Genomic DNA, 23,544 nt, shown 5'->3' on the forward strand with positions numbered 1-23,544 from the left:
ACAGGATTTTGCCACAGAGAGGGTGGTCTGCCTTTCCCACTGGAGCTGAGGTCAGTCTTGAAGGAAAATAGGGCACAGACGTGCTAATAATAGCAAAATAATGCAAACGGAGACCAATATTTCCCATGAAAATGAGGGAAAATTGCTCTCTTAAGCATAATTTTGTATCATGATGCTCATTCCTTGCTACTTTTCGACCTCAGTTTCCAAATATTTTGACACATTTCCAGTTGAGCTGCATGTGCGATCGCTGTGAGCTAGAGAGAGATTACAAAAAGATGTGAAATCTTGTCTTTTGGCCTCCCAGGTTGACTCAAGGAGAAATGCAAATAAATAGAGCTATCTGTGTCTGCATGGTCAGATAGGAGCCACAGGCTATTCATACCATGACAGCTTGAAACTCCTTGGTTCCCCCCTGAAGATAAATGACCTTATTGCACCACACCAGTGTCTCAAGATATTCCTTCCTGATTTTAAGCTAAGAAAAGAAAAAGGGTTGAGTGAGAATGAGAGCTTGAGTTGCTGAGACGATGTGTGTTTTTACTGTATTTCTGGTTTGGTATCCTTCACCACTGTGACGAGCCACATTACCACTCCTGTGTAAAGACCTGCTGTAAATCATTTTCAGCGAGGTGAATTATTAACCCAGACACGTCACATTCCTCACGCTGATTCAGCCGTTCTGTCGATCCCACCAAAACTTTTTATGTTTTTTTTTTTTTTGTCCCTCCACAAACTTCATCATCTGCTCAGGTGGTTGTCAGTCACCACCATAGTCTCGACTGGAAGCCACAGCATGACTTTGACTGTTCTTGAGTTTTCCCCTGGTGTGCAGCTTTGAAACAGTTGCAGTACAGTGCAGATAAGGAGCCGTGTCAAAGGGGGGCTGGCCCAGCGCTGCCTGAACAAGACTGTTGTGAAAGTGTTGAGCTCTCAGCAGGAATGCTGTGACAGGTCTAGACCTGAACTTCCGCATTAAGCAGGAAGAAGTTAACAGTCAGAGGGCCAGATGCAATCCACACCAGCACACCCAAATCTGCCTGCATATGACTGATTTTTGGTGTCGAGCTTTATTCAAGAATAATATTTTTTAGGAGGAACTGATGTTTATAAAGCGATTATCCTGAAACTAACCGGTGAAACAAGGAGTAAAACACTTGAAAAGGTGAGTCACAGCTCTGTTATATTGGATGTTGTACCTTCAGTTAACGGTCAACACCCATAGCTTTCCTGTGAGCGTACGCATGATTACTTCTTTGTAGTTTGTAGTTGATGGCGCTGTTTTCCTGATCCAGTCACAGCAGGTTGCCTTGAACTATAGACAGACTTGACAGATAATGTTCATGATACAGACTGATATCTGAATCTTACACATCCTGTCAGATTGTGTGATTTAAAGCCTCTTTTGTGATACAGACTTTGCCATATTATTTTAAAACAGGACAGAAAAAACTGCACAATACTGTCATTGTCACCTAAGATCTTTCTGTTCTCATGAGATAAGGCGTAATTAGGTTACTTTACAGGGATAAGACAGTCATTAGGCTTATTTTAATATGAGTGTTAGTGAGTGTTGGTTGTTTGCTTTCCAACTGGGTGGACCCAGCTCTAATGTTAGACTGCTGTATGACACAATAACCACAAGAAACCGATAGGGTTGGCCTCCTATTTTAAAGATAATTGTTCTGTCAGGTTGTCGCTGATTATAGGAACATTTTGTACACTTGGCTTTTGAGACGAGATTAAATCACAGAAAATTTGATCTAATTACGTATATAATGTGTCATTGAACATGTCTGGTTGAAATGATGGAAACCAATGAGTTGGCAGGGTGTTTTCTGCTTCTGAGTGTTGTCAAGCAAGAAAACACTGCGATACATGTTTATGCTGACTGCTGAATGACTCACAGGGATTTTTTTGTAAAAAAAAAAAAAAAATGTACATAGCCTGTACACAAACCCTTTTCATCAAACATAGATTGGATATTGTGTATCAAATTTGTGGTTTTTATGCCCTCCAGCACTTAGTTTCTGCTGCCTAGTCCTTAATTTGCCTGCTTTTCTGTACATTATGGTAAACACGCAGTGCTTTGATACAGCAACTCAGAGGTCTTGTCTGGTTTCCATTTTCCTGCCTGAAGCCTGAGTTACACATGTGCAGACTTATAAAAAAGGCTGAGACATATATTTGAGATTATTTAGGGGAGGGGAGTTGGGGCTGTTTTCTAGAGGAATGCAAAAGTCACTTGCATGCTATATTTTTTGTGTTTTATTTCAGTGAACACCAGTGCGGCGATATTCACTTAAGTACAGTAAAATACAGTGGTGTGTTTTCACAATGCATTGTGCAAGTTTGGAGGGTTGCCAGATTTCCGGCCCAAGTGTTTCCAATAATATTTATGAGTGCTGACAAATCGCATATTTTCAGTGCAGTTTCTGGAAAGAAAACAGAAACAGTGTCAAAAGGCAGTGACATTCTCTTGTGATAGCATTCATTCATCCACAGTAATGTGAATATGACACTAAAGTTTACAAACTTGCTATTGACAGAAACATGTAGAAACATGCACGATTAAACTGAGCTCACTTGAGAGCACTTTATATATCAGTAACAGCTCTTTCAAATAGGGTCAGTCGTGCCGCTCTCCCACTTCCAACTGCAAAGGTTCTCCAGAGTTGCTGATAAAAATCTTTTGCATGATTTCACAACAGATCCATGTCCACCCCAGTATCTCGAGCCAAAGATAAAGTGTTTTATTCATGTTTTTTTTTTTTTTTATGTTATGATTGGACATTTAGAGAAATACACTTATTGGCCATTTTTCTGAGAGTTTGATAAGAAGACAGGGTCAGATTAATACCACTAAATGCTAAATGTGAAGCTAAAACAAGCCAAGCTAATTAGCTTAGCTTAGCATTTCTGTGTAAAAAAAAAAAAAAAAAAAAACAAAAAACAGTTGGACTGTGTTACCTATGGGGACAGAGCAAAGCTAGCTGTGTCTCCCTGTTTCTAGTCTTCATGCTAAGCTAAACTAGCCACCTCCTGGCTGTAGCTACATATCAAATAGGCTGACATGGTAAACAGTGATATCCATCCATCTCTCAGCATGAAGGCAAATAAGCATATTTTCCAAAATGTAAGTGTTATCATAGGCTGTGATGACCCTCATTCTAATTCGGTTGCAGTGATGCCACTTTGAGGTTAACACCTCCTCTGTGTTTTATTTCTAAATGTCACACCTACAAATGACGTGATGAATAAATGTGTAGGACTTGTTCCACATGATGGGTGGGCCACAAACCATTTGATCTATTCATGCACTATTCATCTGAACAAGTTGGACATGTACCACAGTCATACTGTTCTTGTTAGTGGTGTATTGCAGTTGTCATAAGACAAAATAGACTGTGATACCATAGGGAGAAGAAATAAACATAATTAAGGGATTGAAAATAATTAATGAGTGGTAATAATATTAAATAATGAGAATGTGATTAAGAGTTTTCTATCAAGTTTTGCAGTTTTAGGTTGTAATTGTTCAATCGTTATGTTTTGTTTAGCCATTATGCAGTATATCTTATATGCAAACCACAAGCTAGAAATTGAAAATTAAGTTTGTGGGTGGATCGTGTCACCATTTCCTACACGATTTCAACATTGCGATTAGCAGGAAGTTTATTTTACCACTTCCTCCTGCTCTTAGGGGCAAACCATTCGCATAAAGGGGTGGAGGAGTGGGCCCCACATGCGTACAACAGTTAGAAAGACCCAACAATTCGTGGAAAGTGGTAGAGGTGTGGGCCCCACATGGTTACAATAGTGGAATGGAAGTTATGGCTTGACACTGCAAAAAGTTAAGTCAGCATGCAAAATGATTGTACAGTCAATCATTTGATTGAGAAGAATTGTTGATTCTCTCTGAGAAGATTTGCAGGTTTTCATCCACAGTCTGGCCTAACTGAAATTCAGAATCACAGGATAGCCTATACAGTTTCTCATAAGCTTCTAACCATACATGCTGACGCCATCTGTCAGATGCTGGAACAATATTGATCCATTTTAAGTTCAAATGAGAAACATCGTGTCACAGCACTGAATGAACTCTTGCCTGGAACACAATCAGTCACACTTGTCTCCTCAACAGTGAGACTGAGGGTTTGCCTCGGGTTTCTTTTGATTAAATTCTTGCAAACGATTTCTCTTTTCTTTCTGGATGTTAAAGTTTACTAAGCTGTGAGTCACACTTTGTTGAAGATAATATTTTTATATCTAATGTACCAAAGCAGCAAAAGAAAAAAAAAAGAAAAAAAAAAGTGAAGACTGGAGATTTAGTGTTTCTATGAGTGAGAGAAAATCCAGAGTTATGCCAGTGAGATTAAACAAATCTTCTAGGTTAGTGGTTAGTGGCTAACAGTACACTAAAAGGGAGGACTATTTAAATCAATTTCTGAAGAGTGTGTAGCCACTGTGGTGTCGTTGAAACAAGTTCACAGCCAAAGTTCACAACCATACCAAACCTTTACCTCACCATTGCTGTTTCTAATATAACCTCATCACAACTATGTTCATACATACTATAGAAAGATCATACATATTTGAATTGCCTTGTTGTTTAGAGGTGCTATAGACCAATCTGCACTGGACGTTTCAATTCGTTGCTGCAGTTGTGAGCATATTGTGGTGGCAGAAAAACAATGGAAATGGGTGAGATCTCTGCGATAAGGAAAACAATATGTCTTGTTGAGCTGTTGGATGTTAGAATAGGGAGGCAAAATAAGATGAACTTCATTATCATAAAATACTGTCGTTGAAGATACCCAAACGGACAGACTGGACTGATGGAATTTCCACTGTTCATCATACACAAAGGCAGAATCAATGATGTGGTTAATAACAATAAATTAGTAACAGCAGCAACCACAAAGCAGGCATTCTCCATAGGGTGTTTCATAATGGTGCACACCATTGGCCAACGTTAGCAACAGGCAGAAGTAGCATGTAAACAAATCTAACTGCTATTGACAGATTAGCTATGATATCACTCAGTATTTATTCAAGCATTTAATGAATGAAGGGGAATGTGGTAATAGTGTGTCTGTGATATGATGACTGAGCACTGACTTACCGCATATCATTGATGTTACAATGTAATGACTAACAGGGGAGACGTCCATGGATCCACAGAGTCCAGACTTTGTTCCCTCATTGTTCGCTTATTAACTTTTAGATTCAGTTTAAGCTGGTCATCTGCTGGAAAACCATAAAATAATTGGATACGATGTCTGGCTGATCCATATTCCTATATTGTAAATTGATACTGCTACCTGTCACTCTCTGCCACCAACTCAGCTCTGCACAAAACATGTAATAGTTCCAAAGTTTGGCATATTTGACGAGGATTATTGCTGCAGTAAGTTATCTAGGTTAGCATATGATCTTACCTGTTCTTACTGTTAAAAGATATGAAGACAAAGGCTGTTTCTTTGATTCATATCTTGTTTGTTGCCATGCATCCATCTTTGTGCTTCATCATGTGTAAAAAAAAAAAAAACTAAAGAATGTTTTGGTACATGACTCAGTCATAGTCATACTACAGCCCCTCTGTGGAGCTCTACTAAGGTGCTTTCAGCTGAATGTTAATGCCTCCATGCTAACATGCTCACAATGGCAATGCTAACATTCTTTAGCATTGTTTAGCAGATAGTGGTTACCATAGTCGCCCTAATTTAGCGCACACATTTAGTAATTAGCACAACACAAAGTACAGCTGTGGCTGAAATTTCATTGGTTTTGCAGGTGTTTTGTCATAAACCAAAGTATTGGGCAAATAAAAATTTTGTAATGGTGTTGCATTGAATGTCTGTACCAAATTTCTCAGGAATCCATATGTTTTTGAGACATTTCACTAAAAAACATAAATGTCGACCTGGTGCTGCAAAAGGAAAAGTTCATCCTCTGAGGATCATACATGACTGCACAGATTTCTATGGCAGTCCATCCAGTGACTGTTAAAATATTTCAGTCTGGGCCACAATGTTGGACTGACTGACCAACAGACCAACTAACAGTGTCTTCCACATGGTTTACATTTTTTAAGATCTTGTCATTTGCAATTGTCGTCATCATTTCAAGAGGTTTCAAGAGGCTAAAAAGTAAGTCAGCGAAGCTCACTAACAGCCGCAGAGCCGCAGGTAGAAGATGGAACTTTAATGTTCATCAGCAGCTGTCTGTCTAGGTATTTGTTTGGGTGGTTTAGTGGTTATCCGGCTCAGAGTTGGCTGGTTCATCAGTTCCAGCAGCTGCACTTTCTGTTCAGAATATCACACATTTAACTGTTTAGTTACAGCGAAACACAGTGTAAAACCCATCGTCATCACATTTCTACAGAAGGTAGATGAGCGAGTAGCACACTGCTATTACTAATGTTAATACCTCATGTACGCCCTGCTGTGAGTGAATGAACTCGCACTCACACCCTCTCTGAAAGCCCCGTTTTCTGACTCCCGGTTATGTTCCACTGTAAGAAAACAGGAACTCTGTTTTGACTGCACATTCTAGCCCACAATAACATTTGCTTTGAGAAATGAGGCTTCAAATGATACGTGAGAGGCAGCTTACTGTACATAATTACAGATGGAAATCTCTAGTGAATCTTCTGGAGTTGTTTTCACAGCTACTATAGTCATCCCTCAGGCTATTGTGCTACTAAACTGAAATAATGGACCTCAATGATTGTGACATTTTACTCCATATATCAGGGTTAAACTACTGTATATAAAACTGTAACAGTATGATTCGGCCTTGAGACTGGAGACTCAGTTTGCAAGCATGCATACTTTAAACAGTCAATGGTTTTATTTTCCTGTGGACTGTGTGTTTCAGGGATCAATGTTGGTGATCTTGAAGTATTTGGATTTTAGTTTTGTAGCATGAAATGAGTTAGTGTGTGTATATATATATATATATATATATATAATGATGGAACAAACACTGTCCATTGTAATCATTTAATATGAGAGTGTGGTTTCAGCACATAATGGTCTTTAATGACATTACAGGAATGAATGTATGGCTTAAAATGAGCTGAAACTCGTGTGAGACTTGTATCTTGGTGCCAAAATTATATTAGTCCAGTGGTTTGATTAAGATAGCCATCATCTGATGGCCTGACAGACACAGGTCTGTCAATAATAAAGAAATTTTATGTCTGAAGCTGACAGAAAATGCAAAAATGAAATTATACTGCACCTTCCAGTTCAGCATGTGCAACAAGATACAACAAGTTCTGGCAAAAAATGAATGCCTAGAAGTTAAGCATACATAGTTTTAATCTTCAGTCTGGGTTGGAGATGTTTTGCAAGATAGCATAGCCTCAAGGCACATGTTACAGCTGCAAACATTTCAGAGTAGCAGAGCTGAGTCTTACCACAGCCTGTGTAACATGCATGTGTATTTAACATTTGTGTCTCCATGCAAATGGATTTACCTTTTCATTCCACACATTCCTTGACTGTCATTCATCATGACAACCATATCCAATCAATGGAAATTCTTTGCTGCCTTGCAGAAACAATCAATACGTCTCATTGTTACACCTGGTACTCCAACAGTGGAGAGGTTTTATTGCATGGAGAAATAATTTAAAGTCTGATATTTGAGCCTTTTTTGTGTCTGACATTTCTTTAACCAGATGGATGACATTGACGCCATGTTCAGTGACCTGTTGGGGGAGATGGACCTCCTCACTCAGGTAAGATCAACCAGTTGTCATGGCAACTATAGGACATAAAGTACAACAGGTCATACAGTTTTATTCCCAGTACTTCACTCCACATGTTAAGACTTTCACTTCCCATTATTAGTTTCTTGGTTTCTTATTATTCATAAGTATAATTATACTTTTCTCTGTAAAGTGCAAGAGGAATTGATTTTTTACATTTTGCTGTCACAGTCAAGTGAATCAGATGCTTTTTGTTTTAACAATTCATATATAATTTGAGCTTGAAAGGAACATATATATCTTTCATTGAACACATGCACAGTTACCCATTTTCTCCAGACTTCCGAGGGTTAATTCTCTCTCCTCTTAAATAGACTTTTCTCCCTTAAAGACAGATGACAAACTCACTAAAACCCACCATCGATCACCGAGACACTCTAGACTGGCAAGCACAACAGACACAGCGGGGGGGAAACACGCTTTGTGGTCATCTAACAACCATAAATTACACTTTCTTTTAGAAGGGAGGTCAAATGGCAAACTCATGAGGCAGCCAGAGATTAGACATTTTTTTCTGAGTGAAAAGTCCCGCTGATCACTTTGATGTTGTTTTTCAGCCCACCAGTCATTTTAAATCACTTCCATTTCCCCAGAGTAGAGGCGGGAGGCTTAATATTACACATAGAAGCCCTGTTAGGTGTGGTACCTAAAAACAGATGTAACATTAAATGTGTAAACACTATACTTTCTTACATAATGTTTGGGGACAGTTTATGTTTCAGTGCATGCAGAATGTGTTGTGGATTAACTCACTGAGCCTCTGTGGGGCCTGTGGCCGTACAGATTTTGTATTCATGCTCTTATAAACACACTGCCTTGTTTATTCTTTCCTGCAGAGTCTCGGACAGGAAACAGTACCACCTGAATCTCCACCACCCCCCACCACCACACAGGAAGTCAACCTCTCCATCGGCTTCACTGACCTGAATGGTGACTTAACATTTTGTCTGTCATGCATGAAGAAATACTACAAAGAACTGGGTGTTGAACCTCTGCACAACATTTGTTGCAACAACATGCCAGTTGGTGAAGGCCAGATAGCATACTGTATATCACATGTCTAATCAGTTACCTCGAAAATGAACAATTTCAACACTCAGTTCCTCTGCAGTGTATGTGGTACTGTTCAAGATGTGATTTCAGATGAAGACTAAGGTCACTGTACGTGCTAATTACTCAGTGTTTGCCTCTGGCTCTTGTGGGCTGTAAAACAAGCAGTAATAATGTTAAAGCAAGGTCACAGCATCTGTTATTAGCACTCCACTATAAGTCCTCCTTTCCTTGTTTTCTTTTTAATAGTATGTCATTAAGTGCTTCAGTCTTGTTAAATCAGCTTCATTTATACTACGTCTCAAAGGACTTTACAAATACTAACCTTGCATGACACAGCTAAATCATAATATAAATGGCTCTGTTTCCTAACACAACCAAAAGTCTACATCTATGCTAGCGTATTTCAAACAAAAATAGTAATTGCTACTAAATGGGAGCTTTATTATCACCATACAAATAAGCGTTAACAGATCAGCTCTGCCTACCCTTCAGTATCAGCACACTTTATTTTTTATGGAAGACAAGGGAAGATGAATGACCAGTGAAATGAAGTGCATTGTTTAACAAAAACACAAAAGGGGAACTTGTAAAAAAGAAAGTGCAGCCTAATGTTTTGGGGGAAATCACATTTCAAAAAAGGAACTAAGGGATATTCGATGTGTGTGTGATTTTCAAAACAAGTTAGACCCTTTACTGTAACTGTAAAAATATACACACTTTAGTTATGTTTTGACCAAATGATTCTGCTTCTGACACCAGAGTCCCTCCACGAACTGGAGGACAATGATTTGGATGCGCTCATGGCTGATTTGGTGGCTGACCTCAATGCAACTGAAGAGAAACTCGCAGCGGAGATAGAAGGTCTGAAGGTGCCTCCCCCGACAGGCCTGCCGCCACCACCTAAAGGCCTGAGCACCCACCCTGCCTCTCCCCACGCTTCACCAGCATCGCCAGCGAGCAGCACAAGCAGCAGGGTTAGCACCCCGGCCTCCTCTGCCGCCTCCCCTTTACCACCTCCGCCTCCTCAGGATGCAAAGCCTACAAAGGTGTGTCTGCCTGTGCACAGTTAGTCAGCATGACAAGATAACAGTAACATCTCTGCAACTACCTTTTCAACTCTCTACTACTGGGAACAGATCCAAAATTTAAGAAGTGAGAGTTTAAGGTTTTCAGACTAATAGAGAGTGTATTGATACACTGTCAAGGAAAATGCCACAATGACAGAGAACATTTCTGTGCTTTGTTAGGCTTCCAAATTTACAATAGTAGAATATAAGAGCAGAAAGATGAAGCAGAAAGAGGCAATGATGTCACAGTCTGTTTTATTGGTGGCATGTCTTGGTTTACCATGACTGAGTGCTTTCCAAGCCATTCGTGACAAAACAGTCCTGCAACAAAAACATCACCAGTTCCCAGCATATACATTTCTGGTGAGTCCTTTCTGTCTTTGTGGAACTGGGAAGAGTGGTATTGCTCTTATAACAGCTGGACGGTGAGATCATGGCGAAGTCGTTCCTGGACGGAGGCATCTGTTACAGTTACAGAGACCTGTGCGAGGCGAAACAGCCGAGAGTCTGTCTGGAACAGATCAAACACATAGAGCCATGAGGCAGGAAAGAGTAACAGGATCAATACCAAAGGTTGGAGCAGGGGAGGTAAGATGTGGCATGGGTGGGGGGTGAAGCCAGACAGGAGCTTATTGCTTTAGCAGAGCTTGTTACCTCATCCTTCTGAGGTAAAAACACCAGCTGTGCTGAGGCAGAGAGTGCGTCATTGTTAGGAGGAGGCGTGCAACTTCATTAAAACTGCACTGTCGGCAGGATTTTTCATGTATCATATCTCTGCTAATTGAGATCCAGTAGATTAGATGTCATTTCACAAATTAAATTCTTGAACAGACACTCCTCCACCCATGGGAAGTTATGCTATTAAAACTAAATCAAAACAAAACACTGCACCTCCTGAGCAGAAATGAGACGCCACAGCCACAGAAATGTCACCAGAATTGGATTTTTTTCTTTTTTTCCCCGATTTACCTCCAGCACTGTTTCGATCCAAGCAGTAGCTCAATATTTCTTTGCTGAGAGTTTAAGGAGATGATTCAGATTGATACAGTGAGCAGGCAATTAGCTTAGCTTAGCATGAAGACTGGAAACAGGGGTAACAGGTAACAAAATGGAACAAAACAGCTCCTCTAAAGCTCACTAATAAACGTGTCTTGTTTATTTAGTCTGTACATTTGGATAGAGTCAGGCTAGCTGTCTGTTCCTATTCAGTCTTTATGCTAAGGTAAACTAAGCTAAGCTAAGCTAACTGGCTGGCTGTAGTTTCATATTTAATGTATTTTAGCGTGGTATCAGTCCTGAAAGCTATTGTGCTGTGTGCAGTTTACTGACATCAAAGATATTTTCTTGGTACTGTTTATTTTCCGAAGTATACAAGTGTAGCTTTAATACAATGATGCCGTGCCACATATGCTGAAGATTAGAATGAATGGCAGATAAATATCTATTCCTCACAATAAATCAACTGACTCTTTTCAAACTGTTGTTGTCTTATTCTTGTCTCATTTAGGAAGAAATCGAGGCGCAGATGAAAGCTGACAAAATCAAGCTTGCTCTCGAGAAGCTCAAGGAAGCTAAAGTGAAAAAGGTAAGACGACCAAACTCCTCTGATTTCCTCTGATCTCCTCTGATCTTACGTCCACTGGAAACAGTAAACTTTAAAGACACTGTGAATTACGGCTACATGGGCTTCACTGTAAAAGGCTTCCCTTCTTTTCTTTTGGAAGAGCCATCAATCACATTAAAGGATGGCTACTTTTATCCAGCCAGTGTTGCGCAGGACAGCACGGTTTCCTGTTTGGGTGATATGTGGTGATTTTCTCAACTTCAAAGCCCCAGACATGTGGTCATGCATGCAAATGCTTCACATCAAGATTTGCAGTTGCACACCATACTTTCATCATTGGCGATGTGACTGATCGTATGAATGCCATCCTCTACACTTCTAGTCATGGCACAGGTGAAACTGTATGAAGGGCCTGTTTCCCTGTTCAGATAATAATTGTAAATTTGTAGAAGTTGTCTGAAGGGAACAAGCAAAAAACAGCTGTGTGTGTTCGATCACTGAGGAAAGACAGACTGCTGGACACCTTCAGAGGAACATCTGTCTCTGAGTTGGCTTTAAACACAGAGCAAGGTGCACTCTCAGTGGTTTCAGCAGAATGCGGGGTGAAGTTTCAGATAAATCCACTGGTTTTCGACACGGATCATGTACTTTGAAGATATCTACCTTGCAGGAGGAAGTACTGTCAGAGGAAGAAATAATTTGCTATCCAGAGACATTTCATCCTCATGCCAAAACAATATTGTTGTCCAGGGAAGGTTGAGACCGAGTAACATGTGATGTAACGCTCTAAACCCTCTTGTGATAACATCTCTGAAACCCACATTTTTATGACACAAGGCAAGCAACTGGCTGACCTTAGATCTGTGAAACTCCTCAGCCTCCCAGAGCTGGATTTGCTTCCAGATGAGAGGAAGCATGAAGCCATATGAGCCTGAGGAAAGTGCTGCTCTGCTCCAGAGCAAAATTAGTCTCAGGCAGGGGTGGAGGCGCTAAGACTACAAAAAGAGACAAACACCATTGAGAAAAAAATTACCAAAAAAGCCAAAGAGGTTCATCAGAGTGGAGAGATAGAAGTGCCGATGTCTGACCTCCTCCGGTAGAGACAACATTAGGGGACAGAAACGATCATTTAGTGTATGTACCCTGTTATTAAACTGGCAAATAAATAACCTGTATGCGCTCCCTCCAGGGACAACCACTGCTGCACTCCACGACATGTTGGAAACTTTTAACTTCAATCTGTTATGTAGACACACAAAACCTCATGTTACAACCAGCACTTAAAGGAATGGTTTGACATTATGCGAGATACAGATACTCGTTTTCTTGCTGACAGTGAGATGAAAAGCTTAGAAATTAGCTCAGCACAAAAACTGGAAATGATAGCATAGCTCTTCCCCAAGGTAAAAAGAAGAAAATAAGTAAGAACATCAAAGAGCGAGAGTTGTCATAACATATTTAACAGTTATATTAACAGTTTTTGTTTTATTGTTTTTTTATTTGTGAGAAAAAATACAGCACTGTAAAATAAAATCGCATTTCCTCTGACAGTTGGTGGTGAAGGTGCTAATGAACGACGGCAGCTCCAAAACTCTGATGGTCGACGAGAGGCAGACTGTCAGGGAGGTTTTGGACAACCTGTTTGAGAAGACTCACTGCGACTGCAATGTGGACTGGAGCTTGTGCGAGACCAACCCCGAGCTGCAGCTTGGTGAGTTCCTGCAGTCAGACTCAACATAATATACTGTACGATGTGGTGGATTCATTCATTCATGCGTGGTGGTAAGACTGCGTTTGTAACCTGGGAGGTCACAGTAGCACACAGGCTGGGGAGGGTTTATGACCCATGATTAACCTATCAACGGCCACCATTGCTTTTAATGTACTGCCACCAGTTGATGTAGAGGTTCGGTCTGTGGTTAAGGATTTTCAGGTGAAAATAAAAAAAAGCCGTCTGGTGCATGGAAAGTGATGCATTTTACATTTCCAGCACTGGCTTGGAATAAATCCGCTCAAAACTATCAACATTTCACTGACAGACAATAGAGAGATAAAGATGTCATATTACCGGCGACACTGCTTTGCTGGCAGGTGATTCTGGGTAATGCAGTGCAGGAACTCCACAGCGATAAGCACAAGCTGAGCAGAAAATATATCAACAAAACCAGAAAAACACAGCGGTGGTAGATTACCACTTCAACTACATAAGCCTTCAGTGTGTTTTTATATGAACTGTCAACTAAGCACACACACACTCTCTCTCTCTCTCACATACACACTCACACACACACACACACAGTGTACAGTGTGGGATATTTCATCCTGGTCCAGATGATGGACTGTGTTTTTATTGGCATGATGGCAGCCACACTGCAGAGAGCTCACAATGAAACATTGATCTTACTCCCATTCATTCTCTCTCCCTCCTCCTCTCTTTCCTATAGTCTCTCCATCCCTCTCGCCCTAACACACATATACAATGTAGACAGGTGGGTTTAATTTGTTGTATTGGACACTGTCAGTCATCCTCTCTGTCATGCGGAAATAGGAGCCTTATGATCTCAATCCCCCGTCTGAGCAGTCTGCGCTATATTTACTTCAGCTGCTGGACCTTGCTCTCCAGCCGTTCATTACCATCTGTTTTCTCTGTTTTCTAACAACCTCATCAGATTGTTCCGCAGATCATTCATATTTTTAAAGAGCCAATCTTATATATTGCGAACAGGGAGCCATTGTACTCCATCGTAAAGCTGTTTTAATGAAATACTGGTGGAAAAATCATTAAGCATCGCAAGCAATAAAATCTAAGTCAATATTGTTTTGCTTGAAAGTTATATTTAAGTAATTTTATAAGCAGTTAGTTAAGCTGTGACACGCTAAATTAAAGGATAAGTCTAGAATTTTTTTTTTTTTTTTTTAATTTTCATTTTGCAAAGCTTCCCTGCCCTGTCTGTGACACTCCTCCCCAAGTCCATTCATTCCTGTTGAAGATGCAAATCTTTATAATCTGGTCACAATTTTACAGCTGTGTGTTTGAAAAGAGATTTAGTAATTTCCTAAAACATCTGGGCGCTGTAGTTTTTGTCAAACACTAGAAAAGGAGGAAATAGTGCATTTGTATCTGGGATTTATTTGCAATAAACTACAAGGCCCATGTTCATTGTAATGAAGGAGCATTGTCACCTAGTGCAATGGTGTGCCTCATTCATGTCTTATCAATAGTTTTTGGACAACAATAGATGTATAAGGCATTGGAACTAGATGTAAATTTTGATGATTTATCTATGCTGCCAGTGCAAAAAAAAAAAAGAGGAAATGTGTGTTTCCCTTTGGTCACCATGGTTTATTTTTAATCAGATGTTTAAATTAGCTGTCTGAGGCACAGATAGCTACTTTTAAATTCTTTTCTGACAGCTCTTTGTCTCACATGCATCGGGGTCTTGTGTCATCTCTGACTAACTGGGCAGCATGACAGCTCCACGATGGAAACTTTGAGTTCATTCATTTTTAAATAAGCCTAAACCTCCTAGAGTGTGTTATAATCTAATTACTATAACATTTTAGCCTATGTTTAATCTTTATCAATAAAAAAATGAGGGCTAGTCATGGGCAGTAAACACCCACAGAGCTCAACAGAATTTAAGCTAAATTTACCCATGTGCATCCATAGTGCTGATACACACCATGTAGTTAATGCTGTTCAAAGGGATTTTTACTTGTAATAACTCACTCCAGCAGCAAAGTCACACCATCCATTTAATGTTTGTAATAGTCAAACTATATACTGGAACCCTGGCAGCAATTTATTTAATGTCTACCTCGGCCTCAGCTGGTAACCTGTAATTGGGGAGCATGGCTAAACTACAGTCAAATGCCCAGTACATGATGGAGATCTATGGCAGCGAGTGTGTGGGTGGGCAGGGAGGAGGAGGTGGTGGAGGAGGTGGAAAGTGCTCTTAATGTGTTTTCGAGCATTAGTGCCATTTAAAGTTCTTCCAGCAAATGGGGAGGGTTGTATTTTATCGAGCCCTTCCTCAGTTCAGCCCATTTGAAATAGACAATTACACAGCTGTGAAACTGACTTTGAACTAAGCCCAGCTGATTTAAAGATTTCAAGACAGAGTGCACTACTGTACATATGGTAAAGCATTTGTTTTGGCATGCTTTATAGTACAAAACTAAAACAGAGGGGACATGGAAAATATAAAGAGAGATTAAAGAGTAGTAGGTTCTGGTTTAAGATAGTAATGTACTGTAGAAAGTAAACTGGAGGCATTTTTAATCTTCCAAAGCCAGACTATTGGCAGGATTGTGTGTTTAAATGTGCTGAAGAATGATTTTTATGGCTGATATAAGAGGGGGAACATAAGCAAATACAGTGGTACTTCACCTGAGGATTTTCATTTTATAAGACATTATGCTACGACTCAATAATTTCCTGACTTCTCTCGCCAGAAAAATTACACCATTGTTCATTTTTTTCATTTTTGTAGGCTCATGTTCAAAATGATTGTTCGGCTCCTGATCATGCAAATAAAAACGGTCGCCTCTCAGGAGCAAAAGCAGAACTATAGCATGACTTTATCACCAGTGAGACTGCAGTTCCCAATTATAAACCCAGTAGTTTTAGTTACAGTAAAGTTGGCCTGTTAACTACTAGTGTTGCTGGAGTTGCTTAACCTTAATCAGACCAATTGTTTTTGTTATGGACATATGGGACATTGTAAGGCATCAACCAAAGATTGTGTTACAGAGATGATGGCTTGTTGACAGTATTGTACCACTGAGGATCACTGGTTGCTCTGCACATAGATATTTTACACAAAACATATAACACACTCATAATAAATGATGTACCCCCACAACCCAAAACTATATATAATAGTATATGTGCATAATTTGGTTTCAATATTAAAATGCAGCTTACAGTGTAACTTTTCAACTAATAAAATGGTAACTCGACATGTGTACATTTACTTTGATACTAAAAACCAGCATGCTGCCAACAACTGTGTGTTTCTGTGCCAGTAAAACTGTGTTTTATTTGTGCCATGGGTGTACATCAAGCCAACAGACCTCTTGCACATGCTAATAAAAGGCCCTTTTTCCCAAGTACCAGCTATATTATGAATGATAATGAAATAAAAAAGTTAAATAAAAAAGCAAAATGTATCCAAGGAGAGTAATTTGAAATATGTTGTAAATTACACAGTGTAGCTTTAACTAATAACTAAACTTATATCACCATGAGTTTGCTGATATCTAAGATGTTTTTTTTTTTTGGTTTTTTTTGTAGAACGGACATTTGAAGACCATGAGAACCTTGTGGAGCCACTCTTAGCATGGACAAGGGACAGCGAGAACAAAGTCCTCTTTAAAGAGCGGGGAGAAAAATATGAGGTTTTCAAAAACCCACAGGTTAGTCCCCTCACTGTGTGCACCAACACACGTTAGCTTTACTTCTCTAAATATAGTAGTCTATAATACTGAGCAATCAGAGGTGATGTGAATGCGATATCTCAAAAGTCCAAAACTGGCTAGTTCATTATTCTTGGCCTTGGTTTGTGCAAATCTATCTCCACATTGTTTCAGCTCAGCGCCATCTGGATATTTTCACTGCTGAATTATTGTCTGAATTATGAGATGTCTTTGCTCCATGCAGGATGACCTTTTACATTATCATCATCATGTCCTCACTGTAATATATCAGACAAAACAGCTTCAGGCAAAAGACGGCGAGATCTTGGCATGTTTGTTGATATAATGGAACCCTTTACAATCTCAGAGTATTTAATGGATTCGGTCTGTTGGCAGAGACAAATAGAGGAGTTGGAAAATTGGTGAGATATTCTCATTTTTAAAGTACTCCATCATGTCTTCCACATCCCACAACAAAAGACAGATCTGTTCTGTCCAGTACCTCTCTATCATTTTACAGTTTTAACTTTTGACATGAGCTACCAGAATAGAATTCCCCTTTGGGTGTCTGTGTACCACAATGAAAACATTAAGGCTCAGACTATGATATGAAATTAAACTAGCCCGGTCACACAGGGACAAAGAGTTGGGGTTTTGTTAGGAGATAGTGTTTTTTGAGAACTGAGACTGATGGTAAAGAAGGTTTCGCAGTTATTTTTTCATGAATCACAAGTCAGATGATCATTAATGTTATTGCAACTCATCCTGTTGTGTGGATCAAATTTTATTTTTATTATTATTACCATCCAATAGTTTTCACTCAAAACCACATTGCACTTCCTGGAGGCATGTCGCTAACGTGGCTAAAAGTTGCTAATATTTTGGGAAATTACATTAATGCACTTTGTTTTATTCCTGCAGAACTTTTATCTATGGAAAAAGGATAAGAAGGCTCTCAAAGAGATGAAAGACAAAGACAAGGAGATATTAATACAGGTAAATAAGCTTATATGTACAGACACACACAAACCCACAGGTGACGTAGTTTATTTAAAGTGACAGTTTTGACAGGGGGAGCTCCTCTTGGTGACAGCTTTCATCCATTCTTCACCTCTGCAGGAGAACTTCTGCGGGACTTCCATCATCGTGCCCGATCTCGAGGCGGTGCTTCACCTCAAAGAGGACGGAAAGAAGTCCTGGAAGCAGCGGCTCTTCCAGCTGAGGGCCTCTGGAATTTATTATGTGCCCAAAGGGAAGACCAAGGTCAGGGTTCAAAAGAGGGGATGTCGTTTGTAGCAAAGACCAGCAGCTAGTACTCGAGTACCTGGGATACATTCAGTTGTACTTGAGCACCTTGTTACATTATGCACTACTACTGCATTTGTAGAGCAGATATTCAATTCTGTGAGCACAGAAAAACAAACTAAATGAGAAAAAAAGATCAACTTCTAATGTAATCCTCTTTCATTTCTTTTCAGTCATCCCGTGACCTTGTGTGCTTCCTCCAGTTCGACAATGTAAATGTCTACTACGGCAAAGACTTTAAGAGCAAATACAAGGCCCCCACTGACTTCTGCCTTGTTCTGAAGGTAAGCTTAAAATATGTTGTTTTATCATTTGAGTACTTAAAGCCACATACTCTTCCACTTTCCACTAGAATTAATAAACAAAGAAGCTGCAACTTCTCTAAACTGCTACAGTTTCACTGGCCCATGCTATGAGGCTTGTCTTACACAGTAGATTACACGGTGCCAAAGATATTAATGCATTGCATGGTGGTTTCTGGAGTCACTGGTCAGCTAAACAGCTGCGTACTTTTCTGCAAAAGTGAAATGCAATAAATAGTTTAGTTTGCAGAACTGAAAGAACACAGTTTTAACAAACCTAGCTAACGGTGGTGAGAACAAGATGACTTTTTAAAGCATTTCTTTAAACGAAATTACTGTAACAGTACCATGCATTTAATTAACAGAGCTATTCAAGAACATTAACACTGATGGGAAGTGCCCACAGTGCTCATTTAAGAGTGAGAAATGCTGACATGGAAATACAAAGAATTAGGTGGGTTGGTGGTCAAGTCTTAAAGGGATGTGAAAGTCTTCGTTCTTTCTTTTCCCCTATCTTGTCGTGGAAACACTAGAATCAGCAGATACCATTAGAATAGATGGGGAGGATCAAAGCGAAAAGGGCTTAGAGAGGCAGAGAAACTGAATTACCTACCAGTGAAAGACAGTGTCCTCAAGGTTTGAGTTGAAGGGAGGAGAATAGGGTGCTGTTTGTCCAAGGGCAAAAGAAAATGGCCTGTCAGAGTGGACATGTCGGAAATCTAGCTAGGTTTCGTGTGGTTTCTTCATGCTATTTAAGGCATCATAGAGTAAAACTTGTGAAAAGCTGCTCCAGCTGTTGCAGATGGTATGAAGATGATATTATAATAACTGATGATGTGCGCAGCGGCAAAAGTGTTCAATTAGGGTGTGTTTTGAGGCATTGCTGGGTGGTGTGCATGAGCTGCCAAAAACTGCAGAAATTCAAGGATGACAGCAAAACAATTTGGCTTCATCATTTAGCAGTTATACTGTATATTCAGAGGAGCAGCCGGAGGTGGTCTCTAATACCATCCTCATTATGTACAACTGATATCATGACATTATCTTGGAATTTAGCTTCTTCTTCTTCTTCTTCAGGGAAAAACAATTTGAGTCGAGACTTCCACAGTGCACACATTGTACAACAAATATTTTTGTAATCACTAAGACTGGGCAAGATGTCATTTTCCAGGATAAAACCAACAACAAAGACTTATTGGATCAGAGAAGTCAAACATCTTATTGGCCCCATTTAAACAAGATAACACTGAACCTGAAGATACAATTGTTTGAAATGTATTTTTCTGCTCTCTGCTTTTCCTTCTCTGTATGTGTGAACAAATGCTAACTGGATTATCCCAAATAATATAAAAAAATCTATTTACTGCCGTTGCCCTTTAACACTCTGATTCTAGACTCACTCTGCCTCCTTGTGGAAGCCTGTGAGATCTTTAAGGTTTTCACTCCATCTGATAGAAAACACTAATTCATCATGAGTCAAATCATTTTTTCACTAATGAAATATAATACAATATAGTTTGGACAACAGTTGGAAAGTTTGTGTTTGTGTCTTTTGGTCTGTCGTCCAAAAACAGCTTATTGTGAGCCAAATTGAAAGGCAGGGTTGTGTTGTTTCAGAGTGGTGTAATAGCAGAAAGATGTAGCTTCATCCTATTAGAGTAAGATGGCTTTATGATAAATGGTGGTGATTTATGGGAATGTGTAAAATGGGTTTGTATGTAAATTAAAAATACATTTCCAGAACTCTACCTTTAATATTTTCTGTTCATTTCTATCTCGAACAACATATACATTTCCAACTTCAGTTATGGTAGCCTAAGAACATGTTGAAAGTATCCTGTTATTGCTGCAACTGCAACAATTATTTTCATTATCATTTAATCTGCTGATTATTTTTGGGATTGATTCATCCATAAAGTGTCAGAAAATAGAGAAAAATGGCAGCCTGCTACACTGGCACTAATTCCCAAAACCCAAGGTGACAGGCTTTAAAATGACATGACAAAGAATGAACAAAGTAGGTGAAGAGATAATGTTTGTTCTTCCCTGGTCTAACCATATTTACTATGTGGATTTGTCTCTATAGCATCCTCAGATCCAGAAGGAGTCTCAGTACATCAAGTACCTGTGCTGTGATGACGCTTGGACCATGAATCTTTGGGTGACCGGAATACGGATTGCAAAGGTAAACTTGAACAACTCTGCTTTTAATAACAACGCACAGTCTCCACGAGAGCAGAAGATGTGAGGTCATGCTCTGTGGTGTGCTTCTTACACTTCCAGTACGGTGCGTCGTTGTATGAAAACTATAAAACTGCTGAGAGGAAGGCAGCTGTCAGCTCTGCGTGGACGAACCGCAGCACTCAATCAAGCTCCAATCCATCAACGCCCTCACCCACCATCAAAGGTAGCACGACACACGATCTGTCTTTACTGAGTGATTTGCTGATGTGAAACAACCCAGATGTTGTAGTACTAGTGCAAACCTTTTCCTCGTACTGTGTGTTCACTCATGGTATTTCTCTTCTTCTAGCCAAATCACAGAACCAGGCAAATGGTCATGCTCCCACTCCCCAACCTGGACCTGTCTCTCAGGTAAACAACTCTTCATTATCAATGAATCTGTTGATTATTTAGTCAATAAAACGTTGAATAGTGACAAATGCCTATCAAAGTTTCTCAAATCCTATAGTGCTACTTTTGCATTTATGCAGACAGCAGTCTAAGTTAAATCATTCATTGCAACAAATTCAGTAGCACTTCATTTTAGCACTACACCTGTTCCTGTAATTTCGTAGAAAGGAACAGATATGTGACTTTAAATTCATAGAAAGGTTCCTGGAAATCATTATGTAATTTGATTATGTAATTATTTGGTTCACTTCCAACTGATGTCTCCATTAACTGCTAGTGTAACCTACAAATTCCATTCAATCACTTTCCATTCAATCAGTTACTTGATTGACCACATTTATTGGCGGCTGTATTTATAAATGACTAATTGTTCCATATTCTCTGGTATCAGCTTGTGTATTTGTTACATCACTTTTCTATATTCTGTCTTCTTAGGACTTTGGAAATGCCCCCCTTCCACCTCCACCCCCACCATCAGCTGAGATTCTCCCGCCACCTCCTCCAGACCCGGTATTCCCTCCTCCACCACCTCCTTCAGCTGCCAAGAGTTCCTCAAAGCCTTCCCCTCCCCAGCGACACCTGCCGACCAACTTTCCTCCACCTCCACCTGCAATGGACAACCTCCCTCCTCCACCCCCGCCTCCACCCATGGATGACTCCTCAGAGGCCCCACCGGACTTCCTTCCACCCCCTCCTCCGGCCGCAGGCAATGGTTCACTGCCGCCTCCTCCGCTGTCGATGAGCTCTCTGCCACCACCGCCTCCTTGTTTCGGCGGTATGGACAAGTCTCTGCCTCCTCCACCACCAGATCCAGAGTTTTTACCACCACCTCCTACTGCAACTCAGCCAGTGTTCACAGGGGCTGGAGCTCCCCCTCCTCCACCTCCACCGCCTCCTCCACCTGCTGCTGCTGCAGCCCCAAGGCCACCGCTGCGGCCCTCTGGATCAGTGAAGAAGGTGCCTCCTGCTCCGCCAAAGAGGACTACACCATCACTGCAAGGAGGAGGAGGAGGAGGAGGAGGAGGCGGAGACTTAATGTCAGAACTGATGCTAGCCATGCAGAAGAAACGTAGTGATCAATAGCCTGAATTGTGGAGTGTAAGTATAGTGTGAACTCTGCCCGCTCATCATTTCATCCGCAGCCATACGTAGGGCTGGGCGATATGACTTCAAATCAATATCACAGTTATTTCAAACTTTTACCTTGATTACAATTAATGAACGATTACTATGGCGCCTGTTGGTCTCGCTCCAAATTCGGCAATGTGATTGTGCTCGAAGTGATTAAACAAATTAGTGGTGTCACTACCCATGTTGCACTCACCACTGTCTGGTAGTAATGACTCATAAGACCCAATCAGGAGGCGAGGCAGGTGTCAGTGTCATTGTTTCCAGAGGCTTCTATTTCTGCCCGTGCAGCCTACTTGAGTTTTCAGGCTAGCAGCCCCATTTTAGTCATTAGCTGGAAGTGACTCTGTAGCAACCACAAAAAGTCTCAATTTTAGGGGTTCGAAAACTCCGTAGTAGTGGATGTTAGGCGCAAATGTAGCAAAAGTGATGTGTTTTAAAACTAAAACCTATTACTGTGGATGTAGCCTGAGGCTCGCTTCACATGAGAAAGCATAAATCGACTTCGGCGACGTGAGCCAGATTAAGTCGATGAGAGGTTCTAAATGTTGTTTTATGATGCCCAGCCCTAGCAATACATAACATCTCTCAGCTGAGATCAATACAGACTTCATCTCTCCAACAATACAAACATTCATCCATTATTCTTTTTCTAAAGTACTTATCCATAACATAACCATACCTGAATGAGGAGAAAGGGTGATTGTTCTACAGTGCAAAGCTCACAGACACTGATGTCTGCCACAATGTGCTGTAAGAAGACATGATTCAACAAACATGGGTGTATTTTTTTGTATGACGTAAAAAATATATAATACTGTCATCATACTTCAGAGACTTTGTATATATTGTCATGCTTGCATTGAGAGCTGTAAATAACACTTTTCTACTTATCAGGGAATACACACTGTGTCCAGTTAGTTTCTAATGACTGTTACCTGAATAAAACCTAAATAGATCCCTTTAAATTCCTGCTGAACATCATTTCTTACTGTATTGAATTAGTGGGTGTTCCTCCCGTCACTGAGTACAACCTGCTGCCATTGGCTGTTTAAAAACACATGACATATGACATATGACATACGTCTGTCTAAAAGCAACAACCTCCCTGGATTAAGTTTCATAATCAATCAGTGTTATCGCCCCAAAATGCTGTAAAATTCTCAAAAAAATTGTAAAGTATTTGACCTAGTTTGCATTATGTGCCTTTGGTTTGTGCAAACTGTATGTGAACAAAGTGACATGTTATACTGTAAATGAACGTGGACCCATAAAAAAACAACAGGACAGCCT

General features: G+C 40.1%; 1 protein-coding gene across 2 annotated transcripts; it reads left to right on the forward strand.

The window, feature by feature from the left end:
• The first annotated feature begins 931 nt into the window (after positions 1-931).
• apbb1ip (amyloid beta (A4) precursor protein-binding, family B, member 1 interacting protein) lies at positions 932-23,543 on the forward strand. 2 transcript variants are annotated; one of them, XM_071484723.1, is made up of 15 exons: positions 932-1,165; positions 7,691-7,750; positions 8,617-8,710; positions 9,593-9,879; positions 11,408-11,485; positions 13,016-13,175; positions 16,761-16,882; positions 17,804-17,878; positions 18,002-18,145; positions 18,361-18,471; positions 20,576-20,674; positions 20,773-20,896; positions 21,023-21,084; positions 21,559-21,847; positions 21,881-23,543. In XM_071484723.1, the coding sequence occupies exons 2-15, from the start codon at positions 7,691-7,693 to the stop codon at positions 22,204-22,206; spliced, it is 2,031 nt and encodes a 676-aa protein (XP_071340824.1). In that variant the 5' UTR covers positions 932-1,165; the 3' UTR covers positions 22,207-23,543. The 2 variants fall into 2 exon arrangements, with proteins under 2 accessions (XP_071340824.1, XP_071340823.1); XM_071484722.1 differs by having other exon boundaries at positions 21,559-23,543.
• Position 23,544: the final 1 nt, after the last annotated feature.

The sequence above is a fragment of the Trachinotus anak genome, unplaced genomic scaffold (genome assembly GCF_046630095.1).
Source record: "Trachinotus anak isolate AG129_WGS33_773 ecotype Australia unplaced genomic scaffold, CSIRO_AGI_Tana_v1 ptg000009l, whole genome shotgun sequence".
NCBI lineage: Eukaryota > Metazoa > Chordata > Actinopteri > Carangiformes > Carangidae > Trachinotus > Trachinotus anak.